The 18511-nt window shown below is 40.4% G+C and overlaps 1 protein-coding gene across 1 annotated transcript in view; it reads right to left on the bottom strand.

The window, feature by feature from the left end:
- MAP1B (microtubule associated protein 1B) overlaps positions 1 to 18511 on the bottom strand; it is a 94059-nt gene that overhangs the window by 67066 nt on the left and 8482 nt on the right. Inside the window, exon 2 of the mRNA XM_057541521.1 lies at positions 18049 to 18150. Coding sequence (XP_057397504.1) covers positions 18049 to 18150 — 102 coding nt within the window. The remainder of the gene's footprint in view (positions 1 to 18048; positions 18151 to 18511) is intronic.

The raw sequence follows: 18511 nt of genomic DNA, 5'->3' as shown, positions 1-18511 counted from the left end.
AGGGGAACATTTCAGAGGTGGGTGGGACCAGCCGCCCTGCACACCCTTTCAGCTGTAGCCACGGTCTTTGCTTTCCTTCTTTTCAGGAACATTTGCTGCAGCCAGGCCCAGGCCATTGTGGGCTTTGAGAAGAATGATATTCTGCTTCTGTAAGAAAGGGAGCAGATTTCCCAGGCATGCTTTGTGTCCCAGACTCTTTCACTAATTGATAGAGTAGCGCTACCGAGCACGTTCCCATTCATGCAGTCAGCACATGCCTGCTTCTACGTTCTCAAGTTTTTCTTGGTTTTTTTTTTTTCCTTTTTAAAAATGCATCCTATGAAGTAAGACAACAGTTCCTGTTAACAAAATGAAGTAAAACCAAATTCTTCTTAATGAAAACGAACATGTCAGTAGGATTTCGCTCTTCATGCTAATCCCCTGTTTGACGGGTGATGACATCATCCCACAGAAGCTGGGGACAAATGTAATGTCCGCTGTAATGACAGGCTTAATAATGCAGAGTGATGGAGGCGCTGGGAGGGGCAGGCAAGCCCTTCCCACTGGGCCCTCTCTGTGAATACAATGGGACCCACGAATGCAGTGGTGGAGTCTTGCTGGGACAACACCAAAAGAAGCAGAAATCAAGGCACTACCTGGGCCATGGGTCCAGGCTTGATTTTTCTGATGCAAACTTTATGTCCCCAAGATACCACTTAAATAAAACTGCATTTTTCTCATTCAACCAAGTAGAACTGTAGTGTCACAAAAGGCAACATGTGCACAGATAAAAAAACTCACAAACATGCACAAACTGAAGGTAAAAAAGAAAGCTGTAATTCACAAGGTTTTCATATAGTGACATAAGCATGAATGTGGCACTTTGTTTGGCAGAAGCTAGAAGTTGCAGGAAGGAATTTTCTAAACTGTAAAGAAGAGCGGGATTTATATAAACTTTTGACATGTGTAAAGCCTTGATCAGATACAGAGAAATAAAGATACTTAGCTCTAGGGAACTTCAAGTAAAGAGAACTGATAATGTTATAAAGAAACCATAAGCCCAAACAAATTATGCTTGAATAGTACTGTAGATTTTATGAGTAGCAAATGTTACAGGTCATTCGAACATTACATCAAGATGAATCAGCTTTTCCTGCTAACATTTCTAATTCATTTCCTTGAACAGCAGGTTAAAAGCATTAATCATTCACAAAGTTTTCTTTTAAAGCACTTTTATCCAAAAATCCCTTTAAAAAATATAACATATTTGGTAAAGTAAACTATTGGTTTATAGTACAGAATTCTACACATCATTTAGAATAAGAATGGTATGCTGTTTACCATGAAACGAATCAAGTTTGCCAGAGGATTTGTCTTGTACAAATGACATGTGTAATTCTCTCTTAAAAATGATTTTGAAGTGTATCCAAGATGCCAAAATGGCACATTATGTAAGCACTACGGATTTTCACAAATGAAGATTATACCCTTTAATTATTACTTTGAGTTGGAATTAGGAAGGCTAGTGGGTTAATGTGGTAGCAGAAGTGCCTAATATATCCTTATGCAAATTTATGAATTTTTGAAACATTCATGAAAAAATATAAAATCAGAAAAACTGACCATGGTGATTTAAAGTAAATAGATGGGGCTTCCCTGGTGGCGCAGCGGTTAAGAATCCGCCTGCCAATGCGGGGGACACGGGTTCGAGCCCTGGTCCGGGAAGATCCCACATGCCGCGGAGCAACGAAGCCCGTGCGCCACAACTACTGAGCCTGCGCTCTAGAGCCCGTGAGCCACAACTACTGAGCCCGAGTGCCACAACTACTGAAGCCCACATGCCTAGAGCCCGTGCTTCACAACAAGAGAAGCCACCCCAATGAGAAGCCCGCGCACCGCAACAAGGAGTAGCCCCCGCTCGATGCAACTAAAGAAAGCCCGCGCGTAGCAACGAAGACCCAATGCAGCCACAAAAAAAAAAAAAAGTAAATAGATGGCCATATGCTGAAAGGTGGTGGGTAGAGCGGTTCAGCAGGGGGAGGAAGAACTGTACCAAAATACACATTTTTGGGCACACTTGAACATACTCTCCACCCCAGAAAAACAGTACCTGTATTAACAATAGCTAACGTTTGTAGAGCACTTAGTATGTTCCATCCACCACTTCAATGCTTTACATGTTCTAATGCCACCAAATTTTCATAAATCTTCTGTAAGGTAGATTTATAGATGAAGAACATAAATCCCCTAAAGGTGGGGTTTATAGATGAGAAAACCATGACACAAAGAACTTAAGCATGAGGTGCAGCTTGTATTTGAACATGGGCACTCCACCTCTTGAGTCCCTGCCCTTCACCATTTTGCTGGATTCAAGAAGGTCAAAAAGGTTTTGACTCACCCTCTCAATATCTGCTCCTAAGTCTAGGATGCAAAGACCAGAAAAAGAGGTCTTAGTCCCTTACTGCAGGGTAACTGATAACTCTGTCCCCACTGCTCCCTGCCCCTCCCCTCCAGCTCCTCACCTTCAGAACCCAGCACACACTGGGGGGAGAAAAATATTGCCGTCCTGCATTACAACCTGAGCTGAATGGTTTCTCAGGAAAAGCACTCCCAAGTAGAAGCAGAGAGAGGAAGAACTCAGAGAGCAGCCCATACTGCACGGTCTTCCTGACATCTTATTTGCACAAAGCCGAACTGCAGGTTCCATCTAGTTCTCTATCAGAGGCAGAAGCTCTGACAGCAAAGACACACCATCGTTTCTCAGGCCTGCATCCCAAGCCACATGCTGGACCACGGACATGGGGTGGGGATATGCACCTGAGCCTGACTTCCAGGCTCTAGTTATGAAAGGGTGAAACTGCCAGCACCCAAGTGGGCAGTGGGGATCAGTAAGTCGTCTCCACAACCCTCTGTTAGCCAGTGCTGTGCCTGGACAGACCTTCCTCTGTGTTATAAGAAGAAAATAAATAGAAAAAAATGGGACCTTTGAAAAGACTCTGCAGCACGAGAAAAAATGAGCACTGTCTTGAGGCTTGGTGGAAAACCCGATCTCTAAAAATGACTTTCCATAGGGAACAAAATAAAACTTTAGAAAATGACACTCGATACAAAAGATGGCAGACATCATCTCTGTGAAATGACACAGAACAATAAAAACAGAATGGGCTGAATTATAGGTAGAGATTGAAAAAGAAGACAGTGGAATTAACAAAATAATTCTGGGAAAGACGAAATGCAGTAGCAGAAATTAAATTGGCAATAAAGGGCAGGACAAACCCTGTAGAATATTGACCGTGATGTACAAGGCAAATGTGAGGTGTTCTAGAACATGTGGCAAAAGATCAAAGAAAAATGATGAGACAGAGGATGAGTATAAAAACAACTTATACTATTATGAGAATTATACATATTCTTAAGGCTAAAATCAGAACGGGAACAGAGACAATGACAAGGATATATGGAAAAGAACTTTGCACCTGAAAAAAGACCAAAGTCTGCAGTCTGAAAGGGTTCAAGAGTATTTCAGAAAAAAATAATGAAAAATACTTCTATCTCAATATTTCTTTACAACATATTTTAATTTCAGATAGCGTCAGAAGAGTAGCCAAGATCTGGGAGTGAACAAATGACTGGGAAAGTTAATCTGCATGCAACTGAATTTTTAACACCTTCACATAAAATCCTATGTAGAACAAGAAAGCCTGTTCTATACTAGACTTAATGGGAAAGTCAGGTTTTCTTTTTCCCAATAAGGGACACTGGTTTCCAATAATACATAGATTGTTTGCTATGGTCATATCCTCCAGGTTAAAGCAAAAGTATTTTTATGCTTCATCAAGTAGGGCCAAGAGATATTAATTGCCACGCAAGAGGAGAAATGGACATTTAAACCAGAAGGTAAATGACAAATGATCAGAGAGGTGATGCGAGAAAGCTGCTTATAATTGGCCTGAAAAAAAAAGAAAACATCAGTAAGAGATGTCTGGCCTAACAGAGCCCTACAATTACCAGGTGAGTATCCCTGAAGGAGGCACAGGGAAGATGCTGGGAAGAAGGTACTGAACGAACCTCTAAGAACCATGGATATGAGGGATGTTCCAGAGGGACTCAGGAACCATAATTATTTTGCAACACAAACCTTCAAATTCTGATTCAGAAATTTTGGTTGCTTCACTTCCCTCTCATTGGGATTTCTGCAGCCCAGCAAATTTGTAATTAAGCCTGCTTTTAAGAGGCCAATGAATATTCAGATAGCTCTCTTTTACTTCCATTCTTAACTCAGGGCAAAGTAGTGGAATCCTTACAAGAACGTTAGTATCTTCACAGAAATATTTTAAAATCATGTCTATTTAATTGTTCCTATATCCTGAGAAATGTGCTATTGTCACCTCACATTGACCCCTGTGAAAGTCAAGAAATATCTGTATACTCTAGAACCTGTAAAACTAGGTTAACTTGCTAATGTTTCATTCAAAGGGAAAGATAAATACACTGTCCACTGTTTTAATATAAAATAAAAAGCATTCATCACGAATCTCAGCTCTACAGTTCTCTCACTTTCCCCTTATAGGTCAGTTTCCTCTTTTATATCCTTATATAGCACCATCTTCTCTTCCCTAGTACTTAGCACAGATTGTGATACATATTTACATGACTATTTGATTAATATCTGCCTCCTTACCTTGACTGAGAGCTCCATGGGAGACCATGTAGGAGATAGGATTTATTTATTTTGCTTATTATCGTTAACCTCAATATTTGACACAGTACCAGCCCCATCAGACAAGCAATATATATTTGTGAAATGAATAGACTGCATGTATATGTTTTTATGCACTGTTCAGCCACGCAAGTTATTGTATCCTAAGAATTCCAAAGAACTTTATACTAACAACACATCTTGCTTCTACACATTGGCTATGCATATCAACTTTCCAGGCAAACCATTTTTTTTAAATATGTAAATGACTTTTTTCACTATGGGTTGGTATTATATCAGAGTACTGAACATAAAAGGAATCTTAGAGGTAATGAAACTGAAATTAATAAATGCTAAGTAATATGTCCACAACAGCACAATCTACTTAGCAGTAAAACTGGGATTGGAACACATTTTCTATCCCTCACCTCCACCCTCCAAAGGTTCTATCCATTGCTTCTCAAGACACTGGCTCTTAACCAGAGCTTCTAGGTTACCAAGTCTCTGAAAGTAATCAATAGTTTGTAAATAAACATTTTGCCACACCTCAATGTTTAGAGGAAATCTGCAATAAAGAAATTGTTTGCAATATAAGTAATCACTACAAATTTTCAGATTTCTTATGCAGCTTATTTGTCAAGCCTAAGAGCTAATTATAGTTTCTCAAACCCATGACACCTCTTCTTCATTGTCATACACATACTAAGCCAGTATTATGTGCCAGGCACTGTTCTACGGTTCTTTATTAAGGGACATTAGCCTAAGGCCTCCTTAGTTCTGTGGTTATGACCTAATTGCATTCCTTTTCTCTTATCATTCAGTTGCGACTGGGAAAAAGCCATTTCTGAAAAGTCAGAATCCTGAAAGATTAAAAATCTAGCCCTACGATTACTTGACTCAAGGTCTTTGGTCTCCATTTTTTTCATTCGAAATAGGTTTTTGTTTGGTTAGTTGGTTTTTTTCTTTTCCTTCTTTTTAAGTTGTAAGTTAGAGCTTGGGTTTTTTGTTTTGTTTTGTTTTGTTTTGTTTTTTAACAACTAGTTTCATATTTTTGATGAGTCTGCTTACCAAGCATAGAAAATCCATTTGCTGGCTAAAGGATCCCAAGAACAGAAATTTCTATCTGATGATGGAATCATATTTCTAGATGACCCCAGAGTGAGTCAATTTGCCAAATTATTTCATCTATATTTATATGCTGGAATGTTATTCCAAAGGCTCCAAATAGTCTCTGTTCTATGTATAAAACAATAAAACGAAAATAAGACACAGTATAATAATATGTATAACAAATACATAATATAATGCTTCTTTAAAAAGCAGACAACAATCTTGTCAGATGTTTTAAAATAACCCAAACCGGCATTATTTGTAGAAAAGAAAACTGTGATTGGAGAGTGGGGAGGGGCATATTAGGAAAAAGGGTAAGAAAAAGAAAAGAGAAACGGGGGAAATAGATGACATTAGATTAGAAAAAAAGGCTTGAGTGATACAAATGACAAAACAATGGAAGTAAAGAAGGTAAACCCACATGAAATGTCACTTTTTCATCAACGGATATTTACTTGGCTGTTGGAATGCTTCTTTAAAGAGGAAAGATGTTTTTGAAATAATGTAAAAGCAAAGTCATTCACGCACACACATATAATTACATACGTGCATGTAAATGTTTACACAATTTTAGCCACACAACCTGTCTATTCCCAGATCCAAAGCTATTCTAGACCATCTAAAAGCACAGGCCATAAGCCTTTAAAAATAATCTCACTTCTCATTTCCTTTACCACTTGGTTGGGTTTTTCTGTTTATTAGCTCATGAGGAGGGATATGGTGTAATGGAGAAGACAGTTCTCTATTTAAAAAAATCATGTTTTCATATGCAAGAGACACAGGAAGCAGGAAAAATGGTGAGGACTTAGGAGTGGGGTGTAGTGGTTGTATATATAACAGGACAATGTAAATGCAGTGGGCTAACACATATTTTGCAAAGTCACATTTTGTGAAGCTACCTAGAAGACTGCCGTCGTCTCTTTCTCCACTCTCCCCTTCTTTCCCTATAGCAGTTCTGAGTTCCACTGCAATATTTAGATCCAATAACTCTTCTTCAAAAGCAGTGTAACTACCGGGGACATCCGATGTCTTATATAGAAACACAATCATATTAGTATTGAGGTGGCCATTTGGCTAGCTCAACATAAATGGTTTGCTCGCTAATGTTTCAATAACAAGAACTTGCTTCTAATCAGCACACCCCTGTGTAGACGGTGTAGTCACCACTGGCGTTTGTAATGAGGACCCGAAGCACAGGGGACTTTCCTCCTGAATTATCTAAGGAAGACTCACTTAGATTGTTCTGAGCTTGGGTTCCAAGTAGGTGGCAAACAAAGTGTGTTCTCTTGTGTGAGTGCATCTCTCTTGGCCCATGCTTCAATAAAATGCCAATATTTGCCCCAAAAGTACAAGTTATTTATTAAAAACTCCCTTTGAAAATATCACCGTAATCGGAAGGAAAAAGGAACAACAGATTTCTAAGGGCATGTTTTCTATACGTTGTTTAAATATATCATGAGCTAAAGAAATAAATTTGGTTTAGGAATTCTAATTCTAGATAAATTTGAGGGTATATATAAAAGAAAGGACTGTATAACTAGATTCTAAAACTTTCAAAGAATAATAATCCCACAAGGAATTACTGGCAACTCTCTATTACCTAGTATATTTGATTAACCGGACCACCAGTCTTCTCATCCATAGAGATATTATCAGTAATGTCTTTGGTACAAAGATTATTTCATTTGGGTTTTAGAACACTCTGTGAGGTTTGCTGTAAAAATATTACACATAGGTCTTAGGGAGTGAATTAAACATTTTTTGCAAACATGATCAAATTAGGGAGAGGACAGATTGAAATTGTTCCCTCAAAGGTTATTAGATACCAAGAGTCAATCACATGACACATTACCATAAAAATCACTTTCCCTTCTGGACAATCATGGTTTTCTGATAATGATTACCTGCATGCAAGCTGTACACTGTCAGTAATAATTTGATTTGAGCATTGCTTCCCAAAGGTGTTCATATCTGCATGTACTGACTTGTTAAATTGTGTTGTGCTAATTGATGGTTCACATGACAAGATATGCATAGCTGATCATGCTTATTAAAATGCAGGCCATTCTCAATTATCCAGAACAAACGAGGTCCCTGGCACTTTTAATACACTCAACCTACAGATGATCCCCAGAACTCAGGAGGTTTAGTCTTCAGCCTCCTTCCAAAGATCTGTGAATAAGTAACTAATCTGAAGCTCAATGCAGCACCAAACATCAACGTGGAAATTCTAATTTTAATGGAAAAAAAATGGAGCTATTTCCTATTTGGCATTACGTAGACAAAACGCTCAAGAATTTGACTTCTGAAATACTTTCCATGCAGGTGTTTGGCATCGTGCAAACATGATTAAGTTCTGTCTTGTTTGGTCTGTCTGCAAGGTAAAGACAGATGGGAAAAGCCAAGGGCCAAGAATTACCAAACTGGGAAGTCAGTCTGAGTGTCATAAAGCCGTGCATCTTCCCCTAAAATTAATAATCCTAGCAGATGCGACAGGCAGATTTTCTAAACTAAATTTGTTCACTGACATTTTAAAACTTGGATTAAAAGCCACTGTAAGCTAAACACAGAACAGGACAAATTCCCTTCTACATTTCACAGATGAGACAATTTAGTAAAAATCCATGAATCATGGAATACAAAAACTGGAAGGGACTCAGAGATCACTTAGTCCATCCTTTCCCAAATTGTGTTCTAGAGAAATTTAGATCCCTGGGAGAGAGTAGCGGTGGAAGTGACAGGTCAAACAGGTTAAGGACATTTACGGTTATACAAAATTAAACAAGTTTATTTACACGCAGTTACATACCTTATGGCTCCTCAAAACGTAAGATCTAGTATGCCATAGTTCCCAGATTTATTTCACCATGGCATTCTTCCCCACTGACTATCTATTCATATTTTACAGAACTAACAGTTGGCAGAACAAAGCTTCGGATACCCCAATCTAGTCCAGCCCCTTTGTTTTGCAAGAAGGGGAAAGGCCTCACAGCAACTTTTCAGGGGGCTACGTGGGCGACAGTAATTTCAGGTGTGGCCCAGAGCTGCTGACTAGGTCAGGCTTCGAGGACTCTCTGGAGGGGGGCGGTCCTGGGAAGAAGCTCACAACAGATGTCCCCTCCCTGCTCTCTCCAAAGTGTCCCTTCTAGCCTCGGGGCAGTGAACCGATTACTTAAGATTTATTTCCATAAAACCTTTCACTGCCACAATCTCTCCCAAGTGTCTTCAGAGTCTGCCAATGGATAATTTTCCAGCACTCAAAAGATGAAGACAATTTTGAAATCAAGCCTCTACATTTAGTTCAGCAGTTCTGTTCTCACATGCTCTTTTTTTTGGGAAGGGGAGGAGAGAGGGGGAAGGAATCCTAAAACTTTCAATCTTTTCATAATTAAATTAAAGGGCTTACAATGTAGCTCCAAACTAGGGAATAATTAATTCAGTATGAATCCAAATTTCTTGATCACAAAGGGAATCCAGTACATTAGATCTGTTGTATTTATGCCTCAATTTGTATAGATAATAAGATTTTAGTGCATATTTTTATGCCCGTATATTTTTTTAAATAGCTTGAACAAAAAAATTTACAGAAGGATTCTCTCCTGCAAAATTCTCATTTGACACATTATTATACCCTGACTTGTTCTGTTAGTTATCTTATTTTCACGCTCAATTATAAACAACTCCCAGGAACTGCCACGTAAATATTTAATGACAGACTGGCTGATACTAGGACACCTTCTCAAAAGACATAATGTGAAAAGATTATCTCCTTTCCAAATACGATAAGGTATCCCTCCCTCCATCTCTCTCTCTCTCTCTCTCTCTCTCTCTCTCTCTCTCTCTCTCTCTCTCTCTCTATCTGTCTTGGATGCACACAAACATTAAAGGGGAGGAGTTCCATCAATCAGTCTTCATGCCTATTTCACTGGTCTTTTTTTTTACACAGGTCTACACTTCCAGATGAGAATTCAGAATGCAGAAAACAACTGCCCAAAATGGCTGAGGAGCTCTGTACCAGGAGAGTGTCGTCAGCCTGAGATGCAGAATTTATTCCGTCTTTAGTTTTATTGCTATCAAGTTAGCATCCCCAAATGTGACATTTCCACCGACTGACATTTCTGGAACCAAAAAGCAACACCTATATGCAGCAGCATCCTAGGGACAAGGTGCACCAAAATGCGGTGCCCCTCCGGGGAGCGGCTGTCCCTTCCCCAGACTATCCACGTGAGATGCGAACAGGGAATCTATGAATTTGGTCCAAAATGCTCCACTGTGCCTCACTTGCTCACAGCCTGCAATGAAAATCAGTTTGATCAGGAAAGAAAGGGCCAGCAAAGGGCAGGATTAGAGGGCTTTCCAAATCAAGGCAATCCTAGGGATGTTAATATATTATCTCAAACCCTCAGGTAATTAACTCCATAAGGCAATTTTTAGAGGCAATTCAGTTTGCGTCTTTAAAATGAGCAATGCTGTAACTGCGGAAAGGGGCCACATCTCATAGAACGCCACCTTCCCCAGGCTTTTAATGCTCATTTTTAATTAGATAATTTTACTTTTAAATCATATGTGGACTCTCGTATTGCATTTTCTGCAAGCAGTCACCTCTGTAGTCCTGACTGTAGGCAAGTCTACGACGTGGGTTAGAAAAGTTTATTAAAACAACATTATTTTTGTCTTGTGTTTATGTTAATTTCTCCAGTCCCTGCGGCCCACTTTTAAGTGCACGTCCCCAGGGGCACTTCTTACTTTCTCACATTTCTCTAGGACCAAGGAAATCTGACTTCACATGCAATAGAAATTACCCTTAGACCGCGGCAGAGAAAACAAAAGGCGTAAGCCCTGGAGTATGATGTTTGGAGATACTTGATGGTTGCCTGGGTAGCGTTTAATTAGGCTTGGGGTGCAGCTGGGGTGGGATGCTGGTACCTGGGTAACCTCTGTCGCTGTGACTCAATCTCTGGTTGAACAATCAAAATGCAATGCTTGTTATGATGTCCATTTCTCACCCCTTGTCTTCTTTAGGAATTTGACTAAATCCACCCCCGCGCCCCTCCTCCTGTGTCTGTCTCTCTCACACACATGGTTTTTAAATTAAGGAAACACTCTTTGTTAGTGTCTTTTAAAGGTGTGAATGACGTATTTTCCCAACTAACTTATAAGCAGTGGGGATTCCTAATTCTTCCATAGATCCCTTTACAAATTCCTTGCTTATTCCTAAACACTCAGAAATATTACTTGACTTTTTAAAAAGAAATCTACTAGCTTATGCTTTATTCCTCATCTTCCACCATCATTTCCAGCATGTTTTCATAGATGCTAAACAAAACATCCTACAAAAAAACAAAAGCAGGCAGTAAAAAGTAAAGGGACTGTACTTGCTGGTTGCCGTGTGGTGTGCTTTAAAAACAAACAAATATACACCCACCACAGCAACATATCTAGCAAAGACCATGGGCTCTCTTTGGTCTCTGGAAATGAAGACAAAAGCACTGACATTCAGCGTAAGATGCCGTCCTTGGTGGGCGACGGTAGCAGCTGTCCTGGGATGCACCCAGTGAGATTTAATGGCGGGGTTACTGACAGTCCCCAAAATGGCTACTGGGCCCGGGCAGCCAATTTTCTGCTACCTTCCTGCCTGTGCTTGTCTATGTTGAGTGGTTCTGCAGTGCCCATTAGGAACTGCTTGAGAGCCATTACAGCCGGCAGAGTAAAGCATCCTTCTGACTCGGAAAAAAAAGTGAGATCTAGGGTGGTCTGAATGAGCCGTCATTAACAACCCTGGGGAATGAAGGCACCTGCACAGGGCAATGAAACACCATTTTATTCCTCTGGCCACACTTGCACCAGAAAAAGAAAAAAGAAAAAAAAAAATCACATGCGCTGTAAGGATCTATGGACATAAAGGATCGCCAAATTTCAAAGCTGAGCAAACTGCAAACCTCACAGGAATTAACGCCTGTATTGCATACACTACCAATTCTGGATCTTCTCCTTGGAAAGTCTGCACCTCTCACTGTTTCAAAGGAATGCGGGCGGGGCGGGGGTGCGGGGGGCAAGCGGGCAGTTTGGGGCAGCGTGTGAATGGGAGCACTTGGGGGGAGCACGAAGCTGGAGGGGCCCGGGAAGGCCGAGGGCAGGGGGCGAGTGGAGAAAGGCGAGTGATTTGCATTAAAATGGGAGTCCCCCTTCCCAGGCGGGCGGCATTGACCTCAATGGATGTAAACAGAGGTCTGGTTACTTCAACAAAACTAAGGCTCTTTATTTGCCATTTTCTTCTAAGACCAGGATTCCTCCCATAACCTCATATGATGATGCAGTGAGAAAAGATGAGCCCGGTGGGCATGTGAGCAAGTGCCTGTACCTGTGCGTGTGCACGTGAGGGAGAGAACAGAAGATGAAGCATCTGCTTTCCCTTGGAAATCACAGGATCCCTGAGGGTCGAGTCAGCCTCTCGAATGCAAGTGAACGTGTATTTGTGTGCTTTATCTTTTAAAGGTTGGGAGCAGGGCTGAAAACACATTCATTACTGGCTGTTATAGGGGGGTTGATGTAGTCTAGGCACATACAATTAGGCTATAATTCTGTACAACGACAGACTAAACATACAAGTCTAGGCAGAGAAAGAAGATGACTACAAACATTCTTAGACCTTTTCTAAGAGCATTTTAGTATTTTCTTATCATTCTACCAGCAAATGTTGTAAACCCTTGACTCTTTAACGTCAAAGGGAGGAAGGGATTCTCATGACTTAAATTCAAAGGGCTTGATTTTAATTCTCCGTCAAAAACCAATCTTGAGGCAAGATATTTTTAGCAGTCACTCAGCACAAATCTGTGGTTTATTTACCTTCCAGAGAAAAGGCGTGGATTCTTAAACAGAACCACCCATATACACATTGCAAAGTCAATCACACCGCATGAAGCTTTTTTGTGAATGCGATCTAGGAGTTATAAAACTAGGGACAAAATGTAAATGTACCAAAGTCTTACTATTTATTCAGTTGACTAAGAAAATAAGCCATAAGAAATCTCAGTTTCTTAAAACTGGAAAAGTCTATAGTCACTTGTTGTTTGGAGAGAAAAGAAGAGAGAACCGAGGGGTAGGAGGGATCGGAAGACGTCACCCGCGGACAGATCATCACAGCGAGAGGGCAGGCTAGCAACCTCACCCACATCAGCATCCTCAGAGAGGCAGCAACAGGACCACTTTGCACATGGTCTTCAACCCTGCCCTACGGTCCTGCTATGGCAGCACCTTAATGCATCACCTCCAATTCGCTCTCACACCCAAAGGACCTTCCTAAACTCAGCCAAAGAATGTTGCTGTCTCCTGCACATAACCAGCAACTATGTGCCTTCTGATAATGTCGATGGCAATTGCTTCTCTGAGAAACACCTTTCATACAAATTTTTTAATTATTACAAAAAGGAAGCCAGCCAATATCTAAAGCCACTATTTCCCCTAGATAATAATAATCACCAAATATACAAATCTGATAGATTTTCAACAAGGGCCACAATTTTAATACTAGCTTATGTTTATTGTTTTACCATGTGATAAGCACTGTTTCAAGATCTTTATACAAATTAATTCATTTGATCCTCATGAAAACTCTATGAGGTAGAAGCGATCATCTCTGTTTTACAAACAACAAAACTGAGGCATAGAATGGTTAGGTAACTTGTCAGAGATCCCACAGCAAATAACTTTTAGAGCTAGGATCCAGAATCTGCATCATGCTCTGTTGCTGGTGAGGATTTGGGTTAACAAAAATGTTGAATTATTTTTGTAGGCAGAAGTAGCAAAATGATGGGAAAAAAGACTGAAATTAATTTTCATTCTGGTGTCCCTTGTCCTAGGAATGCTCTGTATTTGTTTGTTGCTTTGAAATGATGTTTGTCTAACACAGGCAATCATGGGACACTTTCTATAGCCCTAGGAGATAGTCCTCTCTATTGTTAGGGACAGACAGATCTAAAGTTAAGTTAGGGAAAGAAGCAAATCAGAATGGAGAATGAAATGAATTCCATTCAGCATGGTGAATAAATTCCATTCACCTAGCTCTACTCTCGTGGTAAGATTTATCAAAATGATTCTCATCGAACACAATTAAGGTACAAAAAAATACTGTAATATATAAACAAAAATTTTACGATAGTATTTGAATTTGTACATATAAGGAAATATAAGACTATTCCTCTATTTTGAAAAGACTCAACTGTTGAACTTTGACTTGAGTGACAAGACTGGGGGGTGTTCATGAAAGAATACATAACCTTTTCTCTCAAGATAACTGGGTCTCACCTAAACCCTGCTTAGATGTGGCCAGGAGTGGTGTTACACCAGGGCTAATCAGCAGAGACCTGCCCTGGGAACAGAGACGTCTGTTGAAGGATATTGAGGAAGTCAATGCTGCAACAGGTTTGAGCGAGTAAGATGACCCTTGATGACTGACTATTCCAAGAATTAGAGTATGCCAGACTTGGACGGCACTTGGTGATCCCAGAGCTCACATTCTGGGGAGCTGGAGGACCCATCACCTCATTATTCATAGTAGATGACCTCCACCTCTGCAGAGAAAGCAACATATTCCAGCTTCCTGCTCAAAGGATATTTGTTCAAGATGACTAGGCCATTCAATCAGACCTGCAATCCTGAAGAAATAGGCCAACTGAATCTCAAAACCATATTTAAAAACTAGTACAAGACATAAACTAGTACAAGGGAACAAATCTGACAAATCTGGCTGTGCTGCTCGCATGAGCTATTAGCTGCATTTGAGGCTATCACCGGTCTTTTATAAGGACTCTCCAATTTTTAAAAATAGCAACAGGGGTATAGTAGCATGAATGCAAAACAGATATATGAGCAACCCTAGCTCCTCATCTACAGTTGGCCCTCCGTATCTGCGGGTCCCACATCTGCAAATTCAACCAACCAAGGGTTGAAAATATTTTTTTTTAATTCCAGAAAGTTCCAAGAAGCAAAACTTGAATTTGCCACAGGCTGGCAACGATTTACAGGGCTTTTAGGTATTATACATTGTATTATAAGTAATCTAGAGATGATTTAAAGTATATGAGAGGATGCACGTAGGTTATACGTAAACATCATGCATTTCATGTAAGGGACTTGAGCATTCATCGGATTTGGTATCCACAGGAGTCCTGGACCAAATCTCTACAGATTCTGAGTGCCACTATACCTGTGTCATCAGGGAGGACAGTGAATATTTTATTAAAACTCTGCCAGCCTAGGCAAAGCAAAACAAAAAATGTTTGGATTTGATGCAGGGTGCTAGAGTTTGTGCTAGTCTGTATATGACTGTTAAATGCCTGCTCTTCTCACAAGAAGACAAGAGTAAGCAAAGCAGTGACTGTGCTTTTTTGTTCATCACTGTCTGTTCACCTTCCCCACCCCACAGGGCCTGGCACACTGTAGGTGCTATTTAGGTATTTTTTAATTGGCTGAAGGAACAGCTTTATTTTTTTAGAGGGTTCAACCTTCATCTTGTTCCTTGCCTCTAAGTTAACTCAGACTCTTGAAACTCTAAATGCACAGGTTCAGCTGACTCCATTTTAGGGGCCTGAGGTACATGCGTTAGCTTCTACAGACTATCAGTGAGTGGGGAAGACACACTAGATTTGAAGCCACTTAAAAAACAGATCTCAAATTTTCCCATAAAACCCTTCAGTTTGTTCAGGAAAAGCTAAAGGCTTCTTTGGGTCCAATCCAGCGATCACCCTACGATCTCCGCTTATCCCAATTTGGCATCCTCATCCTCTAACGTAACATCTCTTCTCTCTAAAACACACTTACTTACCTGAACTGAATCTGACGTGCGCTTTTATCCTCTGTCGTAGTCTTGGTTAGAAACCTTCACCCCGCTCTGAATGCTTCCCACATAGGGCCTCACCCCCATGGCTGCATTCTGGATGCTCGGTTCTCAGAGCGGAGGCCCAGCCCTGCACAGCTGCACTCTTAGGCTGGGGAGGGAAGCTCATAACCTCTTCCTGGAGCTGGCAAGGGTGCTGTGTGTCCAGGCGCCAATCTCTAGACACAGAGCCTAGCACAGCACTGCTACAACTAGGTCGGTAACCAATCTTTACTGTGGGTGACAGCAGGAAAAGAAGGGAGAATGGGCTACATGAGCCTAAGGTAGTGGTTTGTGGGGGGACCTGACCTTCCTTAGTCCACAAGAGTAATACTAGGTCCCTGGTTCAAAAATGGTTAATTCTTTAGCAATTCTTGCAGCCTTTCATTTCACAATATACTGTCATTCTATAAAGTCAAATACAAGTATGAATGAACACAATGCAAATCACAGGATTCATTTACCAAAAAAAAAAAAAAAAAATAGTCATAGTAAGAAAGCCAGAACAACCTACAGAGAAAGGATAAAAGCTTGAATTTTACATTTTGAAACATACTTGTTGGAAAAGGGTACTTCCCTTATTTTTCTTTTCATGAGATGAATTTAAAAGTCACGGAAACGTGCAAGACATAAAAAATACAACATAACAACGAGAGAAACAACCATATACTGTACCTTTACTTCAGCAAATCATGCGCTGTCTGATAGTCTCTGGATCATTCTTTTTGTCTCGATGCAAAGTTGCAGAGCTGATTTTCACATGGCTTTACAGCAAATTTAACTTTTAATGAACCAGTTCTTTCTAAGTTTTTCTTAACACATTTACTCAACTCCATGCTTGAAAGCTACAATTCATTTGATAACTGAAAAGTATGGGATTTTATTCTAATAGCAAACTCAAAAGAGAAGAACTATCCCAGTCTCAGGGGCATACTGCTGCAGCCAAGTGTGACGCATGAAGGCACTGACATTCCGTAAGTGATTTCCAATCTCAGTACGTACAAGGCTAATGGAATATGATGTAATCAGTCAAAAAGGCTGAACCTCCTTGCTGGTTTTTTATCAATGCCAACAAAATTTGCAGTCATACAACAAAATCATGTAAACAGAAAAGAGGGTTCTCTCTTTTACATAAAATTTAGGTGATATTTAAGAAATAAAATGCAAAACAGTATCTGTGATAGATCAATGGCAGAGCTTTTGAGAAACACACCCCAGGGGCTTCCCTGGTGGCGCAGTGGTTGAGAGTCTGCCTGCCAATGCAGGGGACACGGGTTCGAGCCCTGGTCTGGGAGGATCCCACATGTCACGGAGCAACTAGGCCCGTGAGCCACAACTACTGAGCCTGCGCGTCTGGAGCCTGTGCTCCGCAACGAGAGAGGCCGCGATAGTGAGAGGCCCGCGCACCGCGATGAAGAGTGGCCCCTGCTCGCCGCAACTAGAGAAAGCCCTCGCGCAGAAACGAAGACCCAACACAGCCATAAATAAATAAATAAATAAATAAATAAATAAATAAATAAATAAATGCCTTTAGAGACTATATTACCAAAAAAAAAAAAAAAAAAAAGAATGGCCCAAAGACAATTTTAGGTGATATTTGGATGGCCTTTAAAAAAAAAAAAAAAAAGAAACACACCCCAGGTTTAGAGTCTTTATGGGCAAGTAACTGTTCATAATCCTCAAATGTGACTAAGTGGGAGAAGTATGGGTCACAGCTCACATGAGGAAGACAAGGTGGGTGAGTCTGCCTACATCCCCAGGCCCAGAGGCACAGGTAGACTACATCCCCAGTGAAGCGGCAGCATCTTCATAAATGACAAATGTTTGTGTCCTTACCTTTAATTATTCTGTAGTATTCTTTTTCATCTCTGAAAGAAAGGCTATTTTAACAGTAGTTTGGAATTTCAGACTCTTTTACCCACACTAAGTAGGTGATAATGCAATGACGAAAATGATCATGTATATTTCATTGAGATAGAAAAGCAGATATTTCATTTTCTTGAGAGGGAAGGGCAGTTATGAAATTCTGGGAGCATCCAATTTGTATTCATAACTTCATGTGAGTAAAATTAACGTTTAAATAGTTTACAAACCCTTAAGCTCAGAGTACAGTGAGATAAATATGAAAAAAAAATTTTTTAATTTACCCTAGAACTTAAAAACTTTTAAGACGCCACAAAATAGAAACCCACACAGTGACAACTTAAGAGTTAGTTGACTTTCCTAAAATATGGCTTCTTGCTAACCTAGTTCATAATAACAAACACAAAGAATCCTTTAGCAATAAGAGGAAATCTTTTCCATGCCCCAGGCAAAGCTTTCCAGCCAATGGCCTGTTTCTCGTCCTTTCAAATTCTAGGTTGACTAATACTGAACTAAGCCTCACCTGGAACTTCAGGAGAGAATCTTGCAGAGTGTCGGGATACAAAAAGTTTCAGTTCTTGATCCAGGTTGCATTCAATCAGGTTTGTGTCCCATGATCGGATTCCTAAGGAAGGAAAGGAAGACAGATGACAGATCTCCAGTTACTCATTTCGAAGTGGTTTGGAAAGCATCACGGTAGCATTTCTCAGGCTTTAAGGAAGGATGTGGAAACTCCTTTCCTGAAGAGCGTGGTGACCAGCAGTGGATGCCCACGAAATGGGAGGGCCGGGGAAGTCTCTCCACCAGGCCGCAGGGGAAGGATAACTAGCAGTGTGGACTGAACTCCTGCCCCTCATAAAATGTAAATGCAGCTCTTCTGGAAGAGTAAAGGAAAACAGTTATTAGGAAAATAACAGGCTTTACTCCAGGGAGGGAGTAGAAAGGACAGGAAGATGGTGAGCCTGTAGCAGTTAGGGGGCTACCAG

Source organism: Balaenoptera acutorostrata, chromosome 2 (genome assembly GCF_949987535.1).
Source record: "Balaenoptera acutorostrata chromosome 2, mBalAcu1.1, whole genome shotgun sequence".
Lineage (NCBI taxonomy): Eukaryota > Metazoa > Chordata > Mammalia > Artiodactyla > Balaenopteridae > Balaenoptera > Balaenoptera acutorostrata.
The sequence above is the reverse complement of the archived record's forward strand: the minus strand, read 5'-3'. Positions and strand labels throughout refer to the sequence as shown.